This window comes from Cygnus olor, chromosome 2 (genome assembly GCF_009769625.2).
Source record: "Cygnus olor isolate bCygOlo1 chromosome 2, bCygOlo1.pri.v2, whole genome shotgun sequence".
Classification (NCBI taxonomy): Eukaryota; Metazoa; Chordata; class Aves; order Anseriformes; family Anatidae; genus Cygnus; species Cygnus olor.
Window position 1 is genome coordinate 91,466,400 of NC_049170.1, and position 25,912 is coordinate 91,492,311.

At 41.0% G+C, this 25,912-nt stretch overlaps 1 protein-coding gene across 7 annotated transcripts in view; it reads right to left on the reverse strand.

The window, feature by feature from the left end:
* Positions 1–25,912, reverse strand: part of EPB41L4B (erythrocyte membrane protein band 4.1 like 4B) — a 174,467-nt gene that overhangs the window by 102,533 nt on the left and 46,022 nt on the right. For 4 of the 7 annotated variants that reach the window (XR_005817370.1, XM_040548997.1, XM_040548996.1 and 1 more), the window contains exons 2-5: positions 24,247–24,342; positions 21,138–21,242; positions 3,541–3,583; positions 1,413–1,491 (exon numbers count right to left, since the gene is read on the reverse strand). Coding sequence is in view for 6 of the 7 variants with exons in the window: in XM_040548997.1 (XP_040404931.1) it covers positions 1,413–1,491; positions 3,541–3,583; positions 21,138–21,242; positions 24,247–24,342 (323 nt within the window). In the remaining variant the exon portion in view is untranslated. The remainder of the gene's footprint in view (positions 1–1,412; positions 1,492–3,540; positions 3,584–21,137; positions 21,243–24,246; positions 24,343–25,912) is intronic. The other 3 variants (XM_040548999.1, XM_040548998.1, XM_040549000.1) reach the window with 1 other exon arrangement.

The following is a 25,912-nucleotide window of genomic DNA, read 5'->3' on the forward strand; positions in this document are numbered from 1 at the left end:
TTACCTTCCAGCAATAATTAGATCACAAAGCATCAGATGTAAATACTTTCAGAGGAAACGTCTTACTCGATCACAGCAGTAATCACACAGCTCAAAAATCCACACCTGACAGTAACTAGGATCGTATGCTTCAGAGGATTATGCAAGAAATCTTGTGGTAGATAGTAATGGAATAATTTGACCACAGGGGAAATTTAATACTTGTCAGACATACCCCGATGTATGAAGACATATCAATTTTCAGAAAATACATATTACCCCTACTGATTTAACTGCATTTTCTCATTAGAAAAGCCCAAAAGTCGTCTTGGGTTTTGAACTAATATCTTACACTCAATTATGTAATTGGCAAGGAGTTCTATAGGTTAATTATGTGTTGTATAGGAATATGCCCTTCCTTTGGATTAACACTGCTGCACTAAATTGATAATGGGTACTAAGGCCTCCATAGCAGTCTCATAGTAAGTTGGTGACAATTAGCTCTTTGATCTTTTTGTCTTAGGCAGTGAAAAAAAAAACATGGTCAACACAGCAGATAGGACAGGAGACAGTAAACATAGGCCAGCAGACCTGAGTTTCCTGTAAACCTCACAGGTACATGAACTAGAGCAATCAACAATCCTTGAACATCCTAAGTCTGACTGGGAGTACTGTGATTATTACCAAGCAAACGAGAAGATATAGAAAGTGCCCCACTGTGAGAAACAGATCAAAAAACGATAAAGGAACATTAAGATTGATGATTGCCACACCAAGATGACAGAAAGATGGCACCCCTCTCCTCCAGGTGCTCCTTTCCCGGTTTTCAGAATATCATCTAGATCACACCAGGGTACTGTGAACCCAGCAAGGGGTAGTGCTCGCAGCCCAGAAAACAGCCCATCAGATTTAAACAAAAGATCTCTGGGTATCTTACGACGTCTTTACACAACGCAGTCTTTATACCTTCTGCACCACGTGGGAAAGTGATTCAATCAACCAACCAGGCAATTCAAGCAATCTATTCTTCCCATAATTCTGCTGCTTTTGCACCATTATTAAACCACCTCTGAGTCTCAGGGCAAGGGGGACAAGACAGAGAACTGGAGTTTTAACAGGACACAATGGAAAATCCCCTCATACATATGGCAGGTGTCGCTAGTGTACACAGCAGCTGTCTACCCAGCCAACGCTGCCTTCTTGCTAACTTCAAAGAACCAGATCACAACATCTTCTACAGGCTTAGACCCACGGATGGTTCTTGGCAGCAAATAAAAATGATGGCATCTCTCTCATAGTAGGAAAACAGCAAAGAAATCAATGACCTTTCTTGGTATGAAAGCTCAAATCACCAGCTTACAGGACTCCCATGTATCTTAGATACCTTATTTACCCTTCTGCCAGTTAGTCATTGAACCACGCGTAGTTCCTACCTTGTAAACTCCTCATGAAGGTTGTTCGGTTCTGATGAATAGTACTTAATTCGAAAATGCAATGTGTACGGAGGTCCAACTGTATATGCAGAGATGTTAAATGGGAAAAAAAAAGTTTACACTCGTTGTGGTTCTGCTAAAGCAGAGCAACAGTCACCACCCCACAACCAAAGAAACCCCAAATGAAGTATGCTTTTAAATTCTTCAAAGAAGCAAGTATTTCATGTGATTAAATTTTAAAATGCATGCAAAAAAAAAATAAGAGGACTACCATACCTTACGATACTCTAATCATTACATTAACCAAGCAACAGCACGTTTGGGAAACATGTTTTTATTCAGAGACACGTGCCCTGTAGCATGCTATGAATGACAGCAAGTTCCAGGTACACTGCCAGTTGCTGAGGGGTGGGGAGATGGGAGGGAATGAGAGGGGAGAGAGTGATGCTTCTTGCTACTGGGCATATACAACTAAAAAAATAATCAAATAGATCAGGTTTTGTTACATTATCAACATACATGACTACTAACATGAGACTGACCAATGCATCCTTATCTGCCTATGCCTCATCTTCTAGACTGACAGCCTGCAAGCATCTGAAGTGCTGGAAAAATGACTTTTTCACCTTTTTAAAGTTTTCTGTAACACAACGCCAACACAGTATATATGTGCCTATTACCGATCTATTTTACTGAAAGACTTGCAGCCAAATCTCTAATTATTAGAGCTTTGACTGTGTCTATAGGGATAGCTCCAAGAAGACAGGTTACAGTACTCCAGGCTGACAATTGGACACCACTGGTAGGTTTGAATCAGCAAGGTAATGACTCTTATCTGCTCACTGCCAGGGGGCAAACAAGAGGCGTGAGCAACATCCATCGTGAAAGGGGAACTCTTCTCCAAGCACCTGCTGAATTCATGGTAATGGAATGCATCCTGTTGTGAGGCAGACCTTTACAACACTCATCAAGTTGCTTTACTCTTCAGGGCTCCTCACGTCAGGGCTTAGCCAATTTGTTTATAATGCAGGCACTTCACAAATTAAACACAGACAAAATACTGCATCTAAGCTGGTCGAAGGTGTTACAGAATTGTAGATTCTCCACATTTTAAGTCAGATCAAGAAAAAGACAGAGCTATTTAAGAAAGCGCACCTGCAAAACACTTAGACACTTAAGGTAAAGCAATCTGTGATGCGATGAAAAGGTGAGAGAAGGCCAACCAACACAAAATTACCCGTAACAGGTATCTTTACTAACTATTCTAGCAGAACGACACCCACACACTGTGGGGTGAAAACAAAACGTCTTAAAGGTCTTTGAAGAAGAGCTCCACTATTCACTATATATATATATATATATATAGTGAATATATATATATATATCCCGATGCTTATTAGAAAGAAAGGCAAAGCATCACTGAAGCAATCAAGACCCACCTCTGTAATCTGGTCAACAACTCCCTTGCAAAACACCGCATTTTAATCTTACAGAAACAATATTATCAATTGGCCACCAGCTGTTGCCAAGTGGAGTATATTAACAAAACAGGTTAGTGCTGATCCTGTTCTGCACCCAAGCCTGCAACTAGATTATTAGAGCTCCAGGAACAACTTGTGCACCTTAGCAAATATCCACAGAAAACTCATTGGTGAAGCCAACCCCTCTGCCCAAAACTTCCTTTGATGAAACACTAGGTATTTCTGCTAGATTTAACATAATGTACAAAAAAAGACAATCAGTGTTACAGAATAAAATATTTTCTATTTACTCTTTAAAAGAAAAAAAATATCACAAAGCCTGTTACGGACCAGAAACAGTGACAGAAACCAAGATCTGTGTCCAGGCAACCTGATTTCACAGATCAGACTAAAATTACCTGGCAACCTACTCTATCTCAAACAAACAGGACATTTTTAATGAGTGTGCAGAAGACTGGTCTATTACTTGTAAGCGCTCTTGCATTTTGACATTCAGACACAGTCAGCCAATTAGCCATTAAATTAAATCTATTTTCTAAGAAATACTCGGTCTGTTAAAGGCCATATTTACACAATCACATTTAAATACTCCAAGTTCAAACTTTTAAGGAAGTAACAAAATAAACAGACATAGACATGGTACTTACTTTTTATTTGCTTCTTAATGAATTTAGAATGGTCCAACCAATGCTAAAAAAAAAAAAAAAAAAAAGAAAAATCAGTGTTTAAAAGCAGTTCTATTTCAGGATTTTGCCATCACAAGAAACTAATTACAGTAAAATTCAACAGAAAAAAAATCTCTTAAAAGGTAATATTGCCATGTCTATTTGCTAAACTTCTGCGCATTTGCAGAAGTGTTTATTTGCACATTTACCAGCTGGCAGGCACCTTTTTTCAAGATGGAAACCCGGACTTTTATATACACCTGTACTGCCAGGGAAGTTGCACTCCTTTCGAGAGGAAAGCTCAAAGTCCAAAACCTTAAAACAGCGGTATGTAAGCAAAATACACTTTTGTGCCCAGGTTGAACTACTGCCCTGAGGACAACAGGCCCAACCCCTGGATTTCATTCTCCTTTCAGCTCCTTTATTTCATGGAAACCCTCTAGATCCTGTATTGTCCTGCCTTCTATTGCTCAATAGCCATGGTTTTCAAGATAAGGACGAAACCCCACTAATAGCAGTTAGGAAAAATTGGTGTATATCCCCCCCCAGAAGTTCTTAAATAGACGCAACTAGATGACAAAAAAGTACGTTTCCCAGCAAAATTCATACACTCTCTCATCAGTGTAAGTTGCACCTACAGAAGAGTAGCCATAAACACTCCCTAGTGTAAATTTAGTTTAAATCTTTGACTGTGCACCATCTCCTACTGTGACGCTTGATCTGAAGAAATCCCCTGTAAATACTCCTACCACACAAGGTAATAAAAGACCATCTGGACTTCCATGAAATAAACATTCTTCTTTCTATATGCATATATTTATTTTAAAATAATAAAGTAGTACCATTGAACAAAATCTTGGCAAAGAAAAACCTTCCTTTTTCTCTATAAGACCATTTGCATTTTCAGAAAAAAGAGAAATAACTCCTAATTATTTCATTAACACAGCCTTATTATGGCTAAATACCTGTGGGAAAAAAAAAAAGTTAGAAATGCAGAAATTTATTATGTCCTAAACAAAGGCAAAAATTATTTAACAAGGTAGATGGGTATAGCTTGAAAGTTTGCCAGCTTAAGATCCCTAAGGTAAATAAATCTAAACAAATAAAAACAAATAAAATAAAAGAGGGAGAGGGAGAGAAAGAGAAATGATAAATATTCTGAAAGTTCTTTTATTTACACTATACTTGCTAGACCTCCTTAGGTGAGGCTGCCAATTAATTGACCCTTACAATCTGAGAAATCACTACCAGAGTGGAAATAAACATTACAGCAGCTCATAAAAGTATATTCCTTAGAGTTGCAAGTAGTTTATCTTGCCTCTACTTTGCTCTCTTATGAAGAATTACACAAGGAACTACATCAGTTTACAGAAGCTTTACAAAATGGCAAATTTCTGATAAGGAAAAATAATCAACAAGAAAAAAAAAAAGAAAAAAATCAGCAGAAATTATATAAGTCTGTTACTTTCACACCACCAGGGCAAATTAGTTTTGTATACTTCAAATACCTAACTGCAAAATTGCCTCTCTTCACTATTTATTTTGGCTAAAGATAAGCGAGTCACAAAGCCACTGTATACTGGTTCAATTAAAAGAAAAGTTTATCTTCATGTTAATAAAAACTGTGAAAAACATCTGTGCTACAGGAGAAAATCTCCAATGCCTTTTCATCTATGGCTCACTAGTACTGTGTTCAGATATCAGCACCACCCAGTCTAACTACAATAACTTCTAATGAAGTAATAGCTAATAAAACCATCCCAATCTGAGAATGTGGTGCTCTAGGTATACCAGAACTCATGTAGCAGCAAGTTTCCAACTGATTAATCATAAATGTAAATACTGTAAAGGAGGCTTATAAATAGTTAACAAGACTCTAGGAACTACTCACTCAGACCATGAAATGAGACCATAGCCTAGACAGGACACCATCTGCAGTGGGCCACTCATTCTCTGTACCCCAGCAGTCAGAGAGCCAGACTGCTCCAGGAGATAAAACACAGCAAGCATTAAAGCCATCTTTCCTCAGAAGCCAGACTTAGCCACCATTTTACCCCCATCCCACATTAAAGCTGTGACAGGGCAACCACAGACATCACAAAATAAAAACACAGAGGTAGGCCATGGACTGGCAGTATTCTTGGCCTGGAGTTCCCAGGCGTGGCAGCGTTTATGAAGATTTGTGAACTAATGCCGATTAAAGTCAGGTATTTTGTGCAACTTCTGTGAAAAATCAGGCTGAATTTCAACATTCCTTTGTCTCAGATACTGAGGGCTTCTTCACACTGGAAATCATGTCAGCTTTCCAAATGTCCCTCTGAGCTCTAGTAATTTTACCATCCTATTCTTCCCTTTCACCTCAATTGCCTAGATGGTTGTTGTAAGCAGGAACCCAGTATGCGTGTCAAGAAAAGCTAATGTACTGATCTGTGAGGCAATGAAGGCTACAAGTGAGAGGTCTGAAGGCTTGAATACTTTGAGGGCATAGCAAGTGATCTCAAGAACACTTCTTAATGAACCAGAAGAAAACCTCCAAACACCGAGTTGAAGATTTCACGGCATTCTAAGTAAAGCCGAAAGGGTTTGTGCTGGCCTATATACCACTTGCTGACTTCAGAACAGGAAAATAAAAGGAGCAGATTCAGAAGTCTCACCAGGAACTGAATAAAAACAGAGGGGGGTTTTGTTCTTGCAGCACCTATGTCTGTACCTTCGCTTATCTTGTGTTCTGTCTAAACAACTGCATGGTATTGCAGGGTACAAACTCAAGGAGACACAACTTTGGATCTCACAGTGTAGGACCAAGGCTGATGATATACAATGCTACATTCACCATAACCAGACTGGACTCAGAAGTATCAGTGCAGAACAAAGAGAAGGAAAGGGATTAATTGATTTAAGACTGTTACAACAGAAAGATAGCACCTAAGCTACTTTACCCACTGTAAGGGAAAAAAAAAAACAACAAAAAATCAAAACCTGGTCAAACTGCAGGTATTCAAGTTTCATGATTATTTTGATTCTGTCAGCTAAACTAAAACTTCAGTTGCTGGATTAGCCCCCTTACATTCTGTTTAATCCCAACATATTTTCTTTCTTTAGTCAAATAAATCATGTTTTATATTAGTTAATACCATAGGAAACAGTAGTCACTGGTTGAGATTCAAGTGTTGAATTTTTAAAGACAGGATTAGCCATTTCTACCAGGCAGCCATACAAATGGAAAATACATACCATTCAGTTCCACATTATTATTTTTTAAAGATTTATTAAAATACTGGTAGCACAGACTTATCTCAGCACATTCTCCAATTGATCATTCACTTCATCTAACTGAAGATGAAAAAAAAAATATTTCAACACTTCTTAAGTGATAGCAACCAATATTTTCTCAAAACCTAATAGTCATACAGGAAGGTAAAGATGTATTTGTGTCAATATATAGCAGATAATCTGTAGTTACTGGAGCAGTCTACATAAGGACCACCGACTGCTAAAAAATGACTGAAAGAGCGAGTATCAGTGGTTGACACAAACCCACCACACACCTGTGCTTTGTAAATTCCACTGGCTCCCCACTTGCTTCATAAAAGAATGAAAAGTCCTGGTCTTGATCTATAACAGAGGTGACCTGTAAAGGAAAAAAATTGGGTTTGACCCTTTTTGGTTGGCTTGCTAGTTTAAAATGCATGAACACCTGAAACAGACTGTTTTTCCTTATGCTTATTTATATACTTAACTATCAAAAACAGAAAGCCCTTTCTTACTGGAAGTCTTATTTGCTGTCTGAAAAAAATATTGTTAAATGCTTTCTCAAGTCATTTCTGAAGGAACTGGAAAAAGAAGGAACCAAAACTGTTAAATGCTCAAGTTCTGAATAGAAGGTGTTCTAAATAAAAGCTGGCAAGCTTTAAACCAAAAATCAATTATACCTTCTAACATCTTACTATCTGATTTCTAAGGCGCCTGAAACCTACCAAGCTATCTGCTATTAGCCATACGGCTTTCTAAAGCAGAGAGGATAAAATTGTGAGATATAATATATGTGAGAAAGGAATCACCCACACCCCCAAAAAAGAGAAAGAAAGTAAGTCTAATAAAAACCCTATCCCATAAATCACAGTTTGGAGCCTTGTCTACAGATCATTAACATAAAAGAAGTAACGAAAGAGAATTAATTCTTTTCTCTTTTCTTCTGAAGGTCAACTTTGAAATGTTATTATCCTGGTAACAGAAACCCGAACCAGAATTAGGGTTGCACAGAAAATCAGGGACTAGACAAGCATGGAATTAGAAACAGTGTAAAGCTCCCATGAGTTCAAAGCTTAGATAAGATGGCTCCTTACACTCCATATAAACTTTCCAGGATAGGTCAAAGAAGCTACGTTGCACTTGAAATTGCAGACACAAAGCAAAATAACTTTCAGATAAATAGCTCAAGTACAACTTAAGATTTAATGAACACCCAGGCCAACAGCGGTTAATTACTTTATTAGAAACCTTGGTGATGGGACAGAATGCCCCTAACAGGGTTACTGATGAGTACAGAGAACACCGCTACACAGGCACCTTGCCAATCAGGGGACCTCAACGAGCTGAAGAAATTATTTTAATGAGGATTTTGTGAGATCAAAGCAGACAATTACAACACCCTGCGCCCACTGGGGAACAAGGCTGGGTGTGCATGCAGTACTGTGACTGGCTGAGGGGCAGCTCTGCAGAACAAACCCCAGGGCGTCCATGGTGGTGCCTGAAGGAGGAACCCCTCGAGACACCCAGCCTGAGCCGTGTTGGAGCTATGTAGGCTCAGCCTAACCCTTGTGCCAGCATACGGGGAGGGCAGGGTGAGCTGGGGAGCTCCCCAGTCTGTACCAGGCTGGCACCAGAAGGCATCTGGCTTATGGGGCAGCTGGAGCCCAGGCCACACGAGGGGAGGTGGAAGGCAGGGCAGCCTGTCTCTCTAGCAAGCAAAACGGCATGGAGGAACCACCACCAGGAAAGGAGCCCTTGTCCCCCGACCCTCCTCCTGCTGTCACAGCAGGGCATTTTCCAGGCTTTCAGCTGCAGGCGCTGTAAGAACAGGCATGCTGTAGCCCACCGCGGGGCAGGCTGTAGGCCCCCGGCACCGAGCGTGCTCGGGGGGAGGGGAGAAGGCCCCGAGGAACCGGATCGGACCGGCGCTGCGCTGAGGAGAGCTCGGGCCGGACACCTGCAGGCAGCCCTCCTGCCTCTGCCGAGCCTTGAAGGTCAGCCATCCTGCCCCCCGGTCAGAAGGGCTGCCCACAGCCATCGAGAAGGCGGCTCTGACCTGCATCACCCTGGCTGTGCCTCAGCCATTTGGAGATGGTGGGACAATGTGTCGAGGGCCTTGCTGAAGTCAGAGGCAGTGGTGTTTGCTGCTTTTCCCTTGTCCTGCTAGGCTGCTCATCCCTTCAGAGCATGGCCTATGGTGGCCTGGGCACAGCTCGTCCTTAGTGAAGCTATCTTGGGCAAGAGCTCCCCCAGAAATCTGCCTGAAGGCTCCCATGCAGGAGCAGCTTGTGATTCCAAGGGGGCTGGAGAGCTCTTCATCCAAACAAGGAAGCAAGAAGCCACAAAAGCGGGGAGGTTCCCCTAAATGCTAGAGAAGAGAGCATGGGTGGATCTTGGAGTGAACACCCTGTCCCACCTCCAGGCCCCAAGGACCTTGGTGGCTCTCCATATTGTGCTGGCGCAGCAGCCCAGAGGAGGAGGCCAGGCCCTCTCCTTGTCTGGGGGCCTGGGGACAGCAAAGACGGGACCACACAGCACTTGACCATCAGCAATGCTTTTATCATCTGCCAGGAGACCTTGTGCTGGCTCGGCCCAAGCAATATAGCACTTTTCGTTCTTGGGCCCTACAAACCTCCCCTGCGGCTGGCTTACCACTCGTTGAGCTTCTGGGCCCTCTGGTGACAGCTAAGTTTGGCTGGAAGGAGGAGGACCTGAAGTAGCTGCTCACTTTTGGGTGGCACAGGAGAAAACAGATTTCTGTAGCAAAGAGAAGAGGCCACATGCCATGAAGAGGAAGTGGAGGAGAAACAGCGCCTGTGACGAAGGAGCAGTACCCTGCAGCGCAACTGATGATATAGAGCCCATGGAGGTGGATCCACCTCAGGATGAAGAAAAGTCAGTGGAAATGGATCCACCTGCACCACCACAGATAACATGGCACAACACCAATGTGCCAGGACTTCCTGCTGTGAGGCCACATCAGTGGTATCGCAGTAGCACCTGATCTACTCCATATCTGCAGCGTGGCCTCCGTGCCCAGAAATAGCTGGCAGAGGACATCCACAGACATCTTGCAGGCTTGTCTGCAAGTTCTCCTAGCAGTCAACGATTGTTGCTGGGAGAGCTTGGAGGCTTGTCTGCAGGATGGCCTTCCTTCCCACTGCTGCACTGGGGTTACAGGAGCCTCCCCCACCGCCCCCCCAAGAGGGCCACTGTGGGCCTTGGGTCCTGAAGCCTGGGGGATATCTCAGTCTGAGTTCAAGAAGGCTACCCAACGGGTGCTTGAAGATAAAGCCACACTGTCCATGGCAGTGCACAAAGAACAGGAGCAGATCAATCAAAACAGTTAGGGAGACAGCTGCTGCCCTGAAGCAACAGAAGACTTCGGGTCTGCCTGGAAGAATTACTAGAATGCATTAAGGTCTATTGAAGACACTTTGAGTTCTTCCCAAGACTGGGCAATAAATAACAATAATGAAAATAAAAATTATTAAAAAAACAGTAAAAAAAAAAGTCTTCTCTCTCTTATTTGTCATTTTGCAACTGCATCTGGACTCCCACATCCCCTCCTGGTCTCCCCAGTACAGGAAAGATACCAATGTGTGCAGTGTGGGCCTAGCCCAGGGCATTGAAAATAGCAATGGCCTGGGGCACGCAGCAGGCAAGGGCAGGCTGAGGGAACTCTTTTGGTCAGCATAAGGAGAGAAGGCTCGGGGGTGGACCTGTTGGCTGACTATAGCTGCCTACTGGGAGGGTATAGAGAAGGACCCAAGTCTTCTCGGAGGTGCTCCGTGTCAGAAAGATGAGTGGCACCAGGCCCACACCTGTAGGTAGAAACATCCCAGCTATATGAAGGGAGAAGACTATCCCTACAGGGGCGCGCAGACAGAACAGGTATAGAGAGAGGCCGTGGAGTTTTTGTCCTGGTGGGTATCTGAACTTGACCAAACAAGGCTGGATGTTTCCCGGATGTCACCTTGTACTTCATGTGCCAGTCAGTGATCTGGCAGATGCGGCCCCTACTCCTCCCAGATAATGAGGGGAGGGTGATCAGCTGGTTGATTCTTGGATCCTCTTATTTGCTTGTCTTGAAGATGGGCCTGGCGTTTGCCTTTTTTTAAGACTCGGGTACCTTCCTTGATCACCTCTCAAAGATGAACGACAGCAGCCCTCACAATGAATTCCACCAACTGCCTTGGCACCCTTGAATCCATCCCACTTCCATTCCTTGGACTTCTGCATGACCAGCTGGCTTATGTGCTCCCTGTCTGTATCTTTATGCCGTAGACTCTGGTCTACAAGTAGGTTTGAGGGCACAGCTTAGCCCTGGGAATTGAGGAAAAGCATTATTTCACACTTCTAGGTCTGTTTTTCCCCCTCTCGCCACCTGATGCGTGCTACTTCAGTACAAGTATGGTCTTTGCTCCTACTAACAAAATCTTCGAATAGAAGCAAAGTTACGTGTATTACAACGTACTATAATTTCCCTTTTCACTGACTACAGCTGATGTATAAAAACTTCATAAGTCATTTTACCACCAAATCTTTTACTGGTAAGGGATAACAGCTTAAGATTTTTCTTTTTTTTTTTTTTTTTTTAGGTTATGGTTTAGTGAGTACTGAACTAGTCCCTATTTATCCCTCCTGCCACCCCCCCCCCCCCCCCAGTTTGTTTGGTAACCTAATGAACTGACCAGGGAAGTCATTTCTCTACAGGATTTATTTAATGATTTATTTTAAACTTGCCAACTACTTTAAGGTTCCATGAAAGGCAAAGCCATGCAAGGTTTTTCCATACTATAATGTTCTCTGTGAAGAAACCTGTCCATGAATTGAAAGAAAGTTTTTGGGGTAGGAGAATTAATAATGGTCTAACAAGCACAGGTTAGTAAGGTAATACTGGCCTAAAACAATTTGCTGTATTCCTGGACCGCCTGGACCGCGAATACCATGAATAGAGGCAACCTCCCTCCAAATTAAAAACCAAAAACTTTGCAACAGCTGTTGCTACTGATAATGATACAGAGGTAAGCTAAGAAAATATTTAAACACAAGCTACATTTAGAAGAAAAAGATTTTCTACTCCTGCGATGAAAGAAAGGTGTTTGCAGCATGCCAGTAATTTTCAGTTTTCCTCTGTGCCAGCTCCTAAAACGTTCCAATGGAGATGAAGATTCTCATACAGTTAATTCAAGCTGGCTGCCAGTAGCCTTGCTTTCCTCTTAGTTCACTTCTGTGAAATCCTTAGAAACAGTCCATGGTACCTTGGGAGTCTGCAGTTCTGGGCTGAAAAAGTACTCTAATATCATCGTCAGAAAGGAACTCAAAAAATCTAATGATTACATTTATCTCAAAGGCAATACAGATGTCTAAATTTCATGCTCGGGAAGAGCACAAAAAGCTGAGGAAGAGATTAGTTCCTGTTCCAGCAGTCCTGTTTTCTAACAAGAGTGTCTTGAAATCCATTTGATCTGTAGATCACTTTCTCAGGGCTTTTCTAGAGTCAGGAGAAGAACTGTGCCTTTCCACAGAAAAAGCAGAGGATAACAGGAAGGCCAGCAAAAAAGCCATTGGAGGAAACCAGAAAACGCATAAGTCACTTGTGCAATGACCATGATGTCGGAAACAATTTGAAAGGGAGAGAAAGTTTTGTAATGCCATCTCCTGCATGAACATTCATGAAAACTTTTTTTTTTCCTTCTTCCATTTCCAGTATGCAAAAAGCTTCTGAATAAACACATAAAAGAATGTGGCTGGGGGTGCCTCTTTTCAACACAAAACACCTGAAAGCTTTAGCCCTGTCAAAGCACTGTTTTCTGTTTGTTTTAAATATACTGACTCATTCAATCAAGAAGTCATTCTGATCAAGATGTCAACATTCAGCATCCAGATTCCACTATTCCATCCCCTAATGTAAGCAACCTTTTAATGTAGTTACTAGTTTCAAATGACTCTTCCAAAAAGCCCACTGCAGGCAATTCCATATGGCTGCAAAAGGAAGACAAGGAACCCTACAAATATTACTGTAAGGTATAAAAAGTTGATGAGTGATGCAAACCTGCCAGTATGAACTAACTATGTGATGCACCAGGTGTCCTGTGCCATCTCTGCAGGTTTCCCTGTCTCCCTAGATACACAGTGACCACTATTATCAGGAGACAGTAAGATGTCTTTTTTTTTTTTTTTTTTTTTTTTTACCTCCATGGTTGGGCTCTCTCACCTCCAGCTTGTACTCTAGTAAAAGGTTCCTTTTTTTCATGAAAGGATCCTCAGATGCTTCAGCTGTTCTCATCCCTTGGCCTTTCAGAGTTCTTGGTAAGAGCAGCAACTTGATGCACTTTAAACCAAGAAGTCCTTTTGTCCTAACTTGTCTTCTGAAAGCATCAAACATCCCATCCGTGACGAGGCTGGCAGTCCATTATTCTGTTGCAAACACGGTCTGCTGTTCTTCTCAAGCATCCACTTGATCTTCACTGGACGCACTCTGCTGACCCTTGCATGCTTTTGTGAATCCACTCAAGTGCATATATCTTTTTCCAATGACCAAGCATAGAATCAGTTCATCTTTGCCATAGCATAAGTAGGTTTATTCTGTTTTTTTTTTTTGTGGACTCCAGTTTTATGGTCCTCCTGCCTTGATTTAAAAAAAAAATGTTTTCCTTACTTTCACCCGTCCTTTAATACTTGAAACAGTATGAATGTTCTATGGCATCCACTCTGTGAAAGAACTAAGCCTCGACCATAAAGCTTTTTTTTTTTTCTTTTTTTTCCAACTGTAACTATTGTGCAGAATAGCAAGAATCAGTGTAATGCATTTAAGTGAAACATGCTCAAGACCAGCCACTTGGGTCTCCACAAGCACTGGAATTTTCTTGAGCACAAGCTATGTGGAACTGCAAAGCATCCAGTCACACTTTACACCTCCGGGCTTTTGTAAGGCTCAGAGCAAAACATCCCTACGTACTTACTGACCTTCAGAGCAGGTTTGACCCCTACAACACCCTCATCTGTGACCATGAATTAAAACACAGTTTGGACTACCAGGAAGTGGTAACTAAAGCCTTATCTACAAAATACATTTCTAAATTTTGTGAACACGAAAATTTGGAGGCCATTTTTTTTCCAGGGAAGACTCACTTAAGACTGGAGCACAAAGGTGTCAGTACCATCACTTACGACTCCAGTTCATCACTAAAAGAAATATACTTGTGGTATCTTAAACTGAAACTGGTCATAAAGACACCTTTTACACTAGAACAGTGTACAGTGAACTCAAAAGCAAAAAGCTTTCAGTGACACCAAAGGCAGCAGGGTGACACACCCCTTGGTTCCTACTAGGGTCACAGAACCACAATTATTTGCAACCAAACTAAGAAATTCAGTTAAATTGAAAATTATTTCTTTCAGATGCATCTGTAGCATATAGTTTCACTTTGATTTAATACTACGCAAAGTCAGAAAAGATTTTTAAAACATCTGGTTTTAGCCTGAATAAAATAATACCTCCTACAGTTCAAAACACCACAAAAATTTCTTTGCAGAAACTCCTTCTCATCTGCCCTTTGATCTTGATTTTGAAGAACATTTATCTTGTTTTCAGAATATCTAGCAATTTTTAGTCCAAATGAATTGTAAAGTCAGTTAGACTAACAGCTAGCTTTTCATGAAAGAAAACTGTAATCCTCTAATAAGAAAAGGCTGCTACAGAGGCCTTGCACATGCCCATTTCATACTCTTGAAAACACATTTAGGGTCATGCTGTGTATGGATTACTTGAAAAATTTTTTTCATGGCTCTTTACTGAATTCAACAAAATTGATCACACATGTATTTCAAATCCTGTCGTGGCAGTGTTTTAATTATCACCATGCATAGTAAGACAAAGAACTGAAAAAGTCCCAAGCATGGTATTATTTCCGGACACAAAGCAGCATATTGGAATTCAACATAACCAAGCAGCAGCATTCATGAAAGCCTTGCGCATCCCAGCCTGAGTCTGCTCAGAGCCATCTCAGGAGCATCTTGATACGTGACTTGCTTTATCTGCAGCCCAGATAAACTACACATGAATAATGGAGAGCCACATGAGCATCCTTCAAGACCATTATCCTACCCTAATTCATATAACATACGATAACCTGCTTCAGCCTAAGCAGGATTTTGCTTTGCATACCTGAGGTGACAGAAGCAGAACTTATAACTGAATGTCAACACAGATACTCACTATCACACAAAACAATTGTATATGCAAGATTATTCCCTCTCTTCTTGGCAGTGAAACATCATATCCCAGAATGGGGAAAAAAAAAAAAAAATATATATATATATATATATATATGTAAAGCTTGTCCGGAGTAGCATAGTTCTCATTAGATTTATTAGAGAAATGATGAAAGTTGATGCTGCTCAACCCCAGCAACAAAAAGGAAGTCATCTTTAATTTTGAAGCCTGTGCCCAAGCACTTCTCACATCCTGAAAAAAAAAAATAAACTGAAACAATTTGTAACAAACAGACAACAAATCTGACTAAATCTGTGAAACAGAACAAGGGAAACCACTTCAACTTCTGTTCCAACCATGCAAAAAGGAAAAACAAAAGAGCAATATCTGTTCACTGTCCTGGAAAGACTGGGCACTTGACTTCTATACACATAAAAAGAGGTGGAGAAGCATCACTAATAGACAGTGTTCACAACAACCTGCCCTGTGTGGCTGCTTCTCAAGTCTTTACCCTCCATATGGACTCCAGCCCTCCTGGAAACAGCAAGCACTACTGGAAAACTGAGAACTGGAGACACTCTGGGAATTCTTAGTGTTTTGGAGCCTGTCAAAACGTTCACAGGCTGCAATACAGCCCCGGACAGCTGCAGCTGGAAGTAGTTATTCATCAGATGTTCAGCATCTCTACGGAGACAGCCAAGCTGCCTTTGCACAGTTACTGAGTTGGCATTCATATCATTGCCACTATTAGTAGTTGATGCACTGAGTATTACATGATATTGTTACCTGCACAGCTCCTGGGACCCTCCAGCTGCGACCTGCGTTTGTTGCTCTGGGCTACAATCCACACACACAGCCTGCAACCACCAGTCCCAAAGAGCTCATAATCCAGAGGAACAAGACATTCAGGGAGAGGAAACAGTCACAGATTAATTTGATAGCTTATTTAAGGAGAAATGGGATGTTTAAGACAGAAGCAGAAAAGGAAACCTTTTGCATTACTGAAGTATTTACCAGCCTCACTTTCTCCCAATATTCAATGTATTGAACGCTAAGGCTTGTCCTATTTTTTTTTCCCTGCTTAACAAGGACTCAGTTACAGTATTAAGCAGTAAATAAGGAAAAAGACTCCCAGATATCACACTGAGGTTAACTGAGTTGCTCTTTTTTCCTAACATCCCTCACACACTTGAGAAAAAGTAATAGCATTAATATCAAAAGCAAGCAGTTGGAAAAAAAAAATCCTGATTTGAATGACAACAAACACTTTAATTAAAATTTATATACAGCAGAAGTAGCCACGATGCACCTAGTATCTCCAGGGCTCTGAGCCGATAGCTGCTGAAACATCCAGGAGCCTAGTTCAAAGTGAAACACAGAAAACAAAGGCATTGAGATATTATTTGTTGTTGTCCAACTTGCTTTATTCTCACACTGCAGTGTTGAAAAACTATGTGGTGAAGCATACATGATCCTGACCCTCCCAGAAGAATCAGAAGCATCCTGAGCATCCATACAGATGCATCTCCAGAGCATCTATACAGATGAGGATCTCAGTGTCTGGATCAGTGGGTCCTGACACACTGTTGATGGTTAGGGCCAGTCTGGGCTACACAGTCCTTGCCCCTTCTTTTCCTTCCATTTTCTCACTTGGAATACTGCTTTCATCAGAGCCACTCTTCTCCATCTCCTCCCTCTGCTGCCTTCTCACCTCTCACTGTAAATCAATCAAAATCCTATTTAGGAGCAAGTCAACATTAAGAAAACAGTGCAGCTTGCCAGGATGGCTCACTGCCATACAGTCCTGGCTCTCACCTCTTCAAGGAACTCTGGCCCCCGTCATAGCCACGAGCACCTGCAGGAGGCACAGGCTGTCCTTGCACAGAAGTCTTGCTGCACACATTGTGAATCCAGTGCTTCCCAATGTGCCAGATACACTGGGTGTGAGCATGTGCTCAAAATGGTGTAACCGTCCGCAGACTGTAATATACACCCAGCTGGGAAAGGCTGTGGTTCTGTATCACCCTTCCTTAAGCCAAGGACAAGGGGTCTTTGTGGTGTTAGAGACTGGACATACAGGAGTTAAACGTTCACTTAGAGATACTTTAGAAAAAGGTATTTTAATGCTTTTGCTTCCATTCATTCCCAACTCAAGTTTCACACCTCAGGGATTACAGCAGCCCATTTGGAAATAACGAACAATATTTAAAGCTGTATCAATTTTCTTCCTCCTCAATTACTCTACAGATGTTCTTGTAATCAGAAACAGAATCAGGAGGGAAACAAAAGGAAATTCCAGGCTAACCGACAATAGCAATCCTTTTGTTTGGAATTCCTGTAACGCGGGAGACAGGGAGGGCATCCATGTTTTGCCATCACAGGACAGACAAGTAGGACTAAGTATGCAACTATAGAAGTGGAGAGATCTGTATCCTGAGAGAATCTTAGAATATGGTGCAGCTCATATAGAGTGGTAAACCACCCAGAAGCTCTTTTTGTTATGATAATCTGGAGTAAGAGACAAAGAAAGAACAAGCCTGAACATGAAATGAATAAACACTAGCTAGCAGCAGTCTAAAATAAATGTCAGGAACCCAAAACAACCACAGAATGTGTTTCACATGACCAGTTTTTGGAAAAACAAACAAACAAACAATAAACCACTTCCTCATAGCAACTTTACTTCTGTAGTACGATCTCACGAGATTTTACTATTGCTATTTCCAGCCTTGAATAAAGCTTTCAAGTCTTCCTGCTTTGTTAGAACCCTCCCCATTAAAAGTAATTAAAAACCCAATAAACTTTTCCACTAAACCATTGCAGACCCCTTCTACATTTGAGTGACACCCTTCAGTCACCCCAAGGACTGCTTCCCTGTTTAAGTGCTGTAACAATTAGCTGAACAAGAATGGATGGGGCCTATAAACAGGCATGATTCCTTTGACTCCTGTTTCCTTCCTCTCTTCCCTCCTTTCCACAAACAGAAACAACAGAAAAGCAGGGCACGATTTTTATTCCAAAATGATGGAGACATTTGAAGGGCTTCAGAAAGTTGCTACATTTACTAGAGCTGCGCTACAGCAGCGGTCTCCAAACTTTTTTGAACATGCAAAGGTAGAGCAGTGGACGTTGTCTTCCTAGACTTCAGTAAGGCTTTTGTCACCGTCTCCCAGGGCATTTTCACAGAAAATATTTTATTTCCACACCCCAGTGGGTCATCTCCCATGCACCCCACCTTGGAGATGGCCTAGAGGACCCTGGCACAGCAAGTTAACTCCCTTCTGACCACTAGAAGAGCTGCAGAGCACAACGTCTCAGGAGTTACGTTACTGAGTTTGGTAGGAAAAAGAGTTGGTTCAAAGCTATTATAATGCAACTACAGTAAGGTGCAGTTTAGTTCTTCATTACAACTTATAAATTGTAATCAGTCAAGGTAGTGGACATCAGCAGGCAGTGTACCTGTGTCATGTTTTAAACCTTCCCACTTATGAATAAAGACTTTCTGCTACATGAAGTTTTTCCACACGCTAACAAAACTTAACAACCCCTCTCCTCCCCAAGTATTTCTGCTTCTGGAGCTAACACCAGGTAACTTAAATACAGCAGTACACAAAGATTTGCTTTAGAATAAACCTTTTACAGCTCTTTAGATTGGATGATTCTCTCCATCCTTCTATTCATGGATATCTTCAAACAGCACAAGATACAAACTGATGCAAAAGTCAATGAATAGGCTCTACAGTATTTTCTTACTGCTGACATCTTGCCTTTCCCAACTTTAAGGGTTTTTTTTGGTTGTATTGAAGGTGTTATTTTTATACATTAAAAATAAGCTGTTCAAACATAAGAGTTTCCCCCCACCTTTTCTAAGCAGACAAGCTCTAATAATGATTTTCTTTTCCATATCAGTTATCAACACTGCTTGGTCTGACTTGTTGGCAAAGTTACTAAGAAACACACCGCACTGAAAAGCTGTTGGCCTTGGAGCACAGAAGCAATCTCCACCATTCAAAGACCATTCTGTGTTCTCTTACTTACAATGGTGGCTTAAAGATGTTTAGCACTCAACAATACATAATAAAGACATAGCCTTAGAGCCTCCAGGAGTTTACACAACTTTAATCTCCCAGTCTTGCAATTGCCACTGTGTGGCTTGGCTGGCACTAAGCAGAGGCACGCGAAGGCTATGCATTAATTGCTATGCAAATCAAATGAGCAGGTCACAAGTTCAAAACAGACCATGAAAGGCTTTTGAAAGCATGGCACCTGTTTGCACACAGAGCGCTGGGGACGATAAAAGCTTGTGCCTTGAATCCCTCTAAGCTCTACGCTCTGCTCAGCTTCAGCCAGGCAAAACCCCAAAACAAACGAGAGCTTCTAGCCTTGAACTTGTGGAGGTCACGACTTTATCACCCGTCCAGATCCAGGAAAACATAACCCAAAGCCCTGCAAACACTGTTGGCTTTTTCACGTCCCCAAAAGCTGGTCATAGCTCTTATCCTTCTGTAACAGTAGATGTCATGATTTACTTTTACATCCCCACCCCAACCTGATGATTGAGGAAAGAAATAGCACACAGACAAAGCTCAGTTCTAAAACACTTGCACATACAGGCACATTTTGCACTGAACACCAGGGATAGAGCTATCTATGGAAAAAACATACTTGTTCACATTTCTGCTTCATCCTTCTTACTCTTTTGAAAAGAGCCTTCAGTTTTGCAAACATCCAAGAAAAGGAGCATTTTTCACTTCCTCAGCCAGGTCTTCTGGTTCTAGTCTGTCCTCTTTCTTGCTAGGAAAAGATGTTTCGCTCTCCCTTTCACCTTTCTTCCCAAACTTTACTGAACTCCTTATAGGTAACTACTCTGAACAATCAAGTTCCCAATTAGCTGATTTGACAATCAGTTACAATATCATCCTTTTCTCTTCTAATGAGCAGGCACTGCTCTGTTAGCTGTGTCCTAATGATCAGTTAGTTCCATCATAAAAGGCTATACATTTCATGTAATACACATTTTATGAGGAACACAGGTGCACAAAGTTACAAAGAACCTCAAACCCATTATGGACGTACTTCATTCAAAAACCATTTTCCAGTGACAAATACATACCCTTAAATTAACTGGGATATTAGGTTAATTTTTATACAGTTAATCTACTAACTTTTTCTTCCCCAAAAGCACAGATTCCCTTTCTAAATATTAATTCATTACGGTATCCAGACAAATTTGCTATTTTTTGTTCAAAGCTATTGGTTAATACACAGACCATGACAGTGCAACTGGTAATACACTGATCTGATCATATCACATTGACCCATGCTTGTTAGAGAATAAAGCCAAGAATTCTGACACAATAATAGTTAGAACCTGCTTTTAATAAGATGTCAATGTTTCTGCTGTTATCCCATTATTTTGTTTTAATGTCACAGAACACATCTTTATTCTCTTGCTTTCTGAAAAATGTTTATGTGCTGACCAGATAACCTAAAAGCAAACACATTTTCCAAGTCTGCATACTCTCTATCCACAACCCAGGCTGCACTCATACCGATACCTCAGCATGTAAGGTGAACAAAGAAAATAATTAATTTATAGCAATACAGTTTACACAAGGTTGCAGTCTTTTAACCTCATCTCTCTGCATTGTAAATACTGTACTTTTTTCCCACCTTTTTCCTGCAGACGGTGAGCGTTACTGGATAGGGAAGAGAAGGAAAGCTTTTCTCTCCTATTGCAAATAGTCTACAGAGCAACACAGTCTTTGCATGGAACAGCTAGGATAGGAGTAGCACAAAACCTTTGCTTGTAAGAGATTTAATTCATTTTTAATACCACGAGGCTACTAAATGAAGCACGTTTTCCTTTACCCACAATCATTGCTTTTTCATACTTAGCATGATGAAGTCATGCACGTATCACAAAACGACATATGCCTAATTTTGAGGATTTAACTTTATTTGCACAATCCAAACACAGTATCAGTTGTTTCAGCAGTATATGCCCTACTGCCTATACATCTCTGTGAAACTGCACTGATAACACTTCTAGAATATGAAACACAACCTACTGCAGAACATAAAAAATAACTAAATTTATACTTACCGTAACCTGGGAAGCATCCATGAACTGTAGGCCAAAGTAATCAGTTTCCACAAGGTCCAAATGATATACAATCTGGTCAAATAATTCCTGTCCCTTTGCATGTTTCTGTAACAGAAAAAAGTGTTTTTTTTGTTTATTTGTTTTGTAACTGTGTGTATTGGGGAGACAGTGGTGTGGGGTTTTGGTTTAAGTTCAAATATAGGGAGAAGCATTGCACTATGGAAAATAGCGTCTAAATAGTAATCCTATGTATTCTGAAGAATCACGTTGACTTTTTTTTTTCTCCAAGAAATAAGTGACACGTTCCATCTGCAGCTATTCCAACAGCATCCGACTTCATTCTCAAAGAAAACAGTCAAAGTTCACTGTAACTCAGAGTACAGGAGAGAAACAAAACACTTACAGGACATTAAGTCTTTCAAATCATGGAGCAAACATTTTAAAACCCCAGGAAGCCAAATTCTCCACTAAAACACTTGCTTGACACACTGCCCGAAATCTGCTGGCTGTTATCACATATCAACTGTAGTCATGCAGTGCCACATACCACCACTTAAGCTGCAAAATACATTCTGGACAGCTTGAATACTTAAAGAGCACCATGAGGAAAATTAATGGGATTTGATAAGAATCTTTCAATCATGTTGCTAATTGCAATCACATTTATAGCCTTCAAATGGAGCAAAGAATTACAGCTTTTTGGTTTTATTTAGCATGACACTTGTAACACACAGGCATGGAAACAAAGCTAACCCAAATCATAGACTACGGTGCTAGTAAGAAAGTAAGCTGATCTTAAAGCTCAGCTGCAATCTGCACATCTACTTGTTCAGAGCACAGAATTTAAGCACCCAGTGCTTCAATTTTCAATGCTAGAAGTGAAGCATGGAGGTTACAGGTGGGTAGGAGGAAGAGAGAATAACAAGCTAATTTTTCTGCAAGCCCTGTTGTGTTACTCAGGAAAGGAAGTTTTCAAATCTGGGGGGGGGGGGGAAGCTTGGCTACAAATGAGATTAACATAAACCCACATAAACCCCAAAAGGAGACAGAAGCTACAGCTCTATTTTATACAGGAACGTACAGCAAACAGGTCTGGAACCAATTCTCTGCCTGCTGTTCCTCCTTCTGCTTTGAGGATTTTTTTATTTTTATTTTTAATGCCCTAACTTATTAGGCATTCCCACTTTATCCCAAATCCTAGCAGAATTTACCAATTTCAACTGAGATCTATATAACTTTCAGTTTCTTTAATTTGGCCTTCTGTGCAGTAGCAGCATTAATCATAACACAAACAAACTCCTGTCCAGGCTTCCAAACTATCTAAAATCTATCTTCTCCAGTGAGAGACAAAATGAAGAGTTTCAGCTCTATTTTTTCTAAGGTCAATCAAGCTTAAATAAAATTTATTAATTACACCTAAGTAGCAACTCTTTTGGACTAACAGTGTGGAACACAGAAATCAAATCGATAAGGTTCTAATTTCAGGAAGAGCATTAGGAGTGCCATTAAAATAAGTTGCATAAAAACTTAGACAAGCATTAAGCCATCATCAGAAGATACCGATTTATTATTTTAGGGCATGGGGAGCAGGAGGTCAATAATAGACAGTGTTAGTCAAAGTTCAACAAACTACTGAAGGCAGACAAGATGACAGCTTCTTAAAGCAGTATATGGCTAAGAAGTTAGGAATTTTTGATGTCCAATCATTGTTATAAACCATTTTTTTAATTAAATTGATATTTTTGTTTAAAAAAAATATCCAGAACATTTTCTCATACACAGTAAATTCAGCTCTTGTTAAAAGATGCCAAAGGACAACAGAATTAAGACCGATTCTACTCAAATGAGGGAGAAGAAAACCCTCCGAAGCAATAAAAAAGGCAAGACACGAGGAATTCACAGAACTGGGGAATACTGATTTGATGCCCTATGATCACTATTCCTGGTTGCTTGTCCTATGGCATTAACTACCCGCATGTTTGCCTTAAAATGCCACACGCCCAATAGAAACCAAAGAGTGCACACTCCACCTTCTGTACCCAAATAGTAGTTAATGTTCAACGTATGTTACACGGAGAATAGCTCAGCATTGCACAGCTAGACTGTAAAGTGCACTGTTACATACATAGCTTACAGGAGGTTATAACATTTAACTTGTCACTAAATGACATTTCCCAGCAATTCGTACCGTGTAGATAATAAAGCTGCCACAGCCAAACTGCTGACAAAAAGCCCTGGTTTTGAGATGTTCCGCTCAGGGGAAAGAGATAAAAGGAACTCCTCCCCTCTACTAACCGTAAAGGATGACCTGTTCTCCTTCCTTCTGCCTGACAACCTAGGGAGTCAGATCACAGGCTGATAAATCGGTACCTGTGGGCTGAATTAAATGGATGGTATCGACAAAATAGAAGGGGTTTTCCTCAGGAATTGCTGAGGCTGAGGCCCACATGCATAAGCGTAGCCTCTAACAGAAACGACATTCAGATTATGAGAAACTTCGTATTTTCATGGTCTTTTCCTTCTCCCTTCCTTCTAGATAACAGAAGCTGAAAAAATAAATGCTTTCTCTACCGAAACCTTGTATCAAGTGAGGAATATGAAACTGACTTCAAACAAAATTTCCACAGAAGATATAATCAGCTGGAATTCAACAAAGCACACTTACTCTACACAGCTTCACCTAGTGGATATTTTTGGAAGACACACGTAAAAAAAGCACTTAAGCTAAGAATATTTTATAGTCCTACCTTGCTAGACAGATGGTTCATAACTTTCAGATGCAGAATATCTGCACAACCTATATTTCAAGAAAGGAGTAGTAGTAACAAACAACATACACAGACTATTACACAGAGTTATTACTTTGTTATGAAAGTTACTATAATTGGGAAGAGTGATGTAATGAGAGTTGCAAAACCTTTTTTTTTTTTTTTTTTTTAAAACTAAATCATTGCCAGTTTCTGCTGGAGTGTTCCTTGACTCCCAGGAGAACTTGTGTGCGCACCATAAAACCTCACAGACAAACAGTGGGGGGCATTTCAAATGTTGAGCTTACAAACAAATTACATCTGCAGCAGAAGGTAAAACCGAACTAGTGTGAGGCAGTTACCTGCATTCCCTTTTGCCTCTTTGTCCTTGAGGAAACACAGAAAGACTGAACTACATTTTCAGGTTGGGAAGCTCCATAATAAGGCACTACTGAGAGCTAGAAGAAAAAAAAGGAAAAAAAAAGTTTCTCACATCAGCCAGCCATGTGAGCCATTCATCCCTCAAAGTCATGCCAGCTGTATCCTGGCAGCCCTCCTCAATATCCCTCTTTCCCCCATTATATTTTCTTTGGGACCATGAAACACAGGATCAAAGAAAGTTCTTAGTTTAATGAGGATTTATCATTGGGTCCTCCTACAGGAACTCATATCGGTACAGGCATAAAGCCCCTTGTAAAGCCACAGTGACAGCTGCGTGGCCCACAGGTGGAGCAGGCCTGAATTTTTAGCTGCCAAAGACTTCCAGTCTCAGGGAACCTGGGAATTCTTGTCAGCTGAAGCCTGACAAAACAAAGATTAACTTCTCCAATGAGAAGCTCTTCCAGACTTGACAAGTGAATAGGCAAGAGGTTTTAACACACTTTTGGTGGGCAAGAAGGAAGGGGCAAATTCATCAGCCAAAGACATTTTACATCAACCGGTTCAGTCCAAACAGGCTGTTCAGCGTTATTTTAGCTATGCCAGAATTGTTTGAAAGGTTCTGCCAAAAGGCATGAAAAGGGGATACAGAAGCCAGAAAAATTTCCCATTCTGGTGCAGATGTGGTGCAAGAACATCACTGGTCAGTCTAGGAGCCCACACAGTAAGTTAGCTGCTGTGCCTACCTTCCCAAACCTGAAGTGCTCTGAAAAGGAACAAAAAGTAGTCTGTAGAAACCAAGTGTGGTGCATTACATGGGCACAAGTGGAGTGAATAACAATTGTTGAGTCACACCAGAGAGTTCAGATTGCAGCATTACAAACTAAGGATTAACAGATTTCAGAAATAGCTAAAGTTGTGCTTGGGAAAACAACCTGTCAGACAGGCCAAGAGTACACGAAATAGCCTGCAAATTAAGAAAAAAAAATGAAAAAAGGTAAATAAACTACTGCAAAGAAAAAAGTCAAAGCCAGTTAACTGACATCTTTCCCAAACTGAATACTGAGTAGTAGCAGGAGTGAGCACATAGGGCAAATTTAATTTCTTTCCCTAAAGAAAGCACAACGTTATGTATTCTGTAACACATCAAATATTTTTGCAGAGTGGGCTGCTGTGATCTCATGGTCACAGATAACCAGGTTTTAGCTTCTGGCAAGTTAGTAAAGGAGCATTTGTAGCTAGCAATCCTCTGCTCCACAGGCCTGATACTGCTCTGTAGCAATCAGTGCCTCTCCCTGGCATCTCCTGGAAGAAGGTGGCTCATTATGTTCTGCTCAGTACTCTTACGCCTCAATTGTTATTAACTCATTTCTCACTTTTCAGTTGTATTCCTAAAGCCTTACCAGCTCTGCCAGCTGTATTATTTAGTATTATATTACACTAAATTATATATACTATAATATATATCGCTTTGCCTTTTAACAGCCACTGGCAATGCAGTCTCCTAGCATTTTGGACATGTTACAGGCAAAACATGTGTAAAGCCATTTGGGTTTCTTATTAACCTTGACTTCTGGTGCTTGTTATCATCTGTCCTTTAACTCTCTTCTTGATAGTCAAGCCCTCAGTTTCTCAACAGACTCTCTGCAC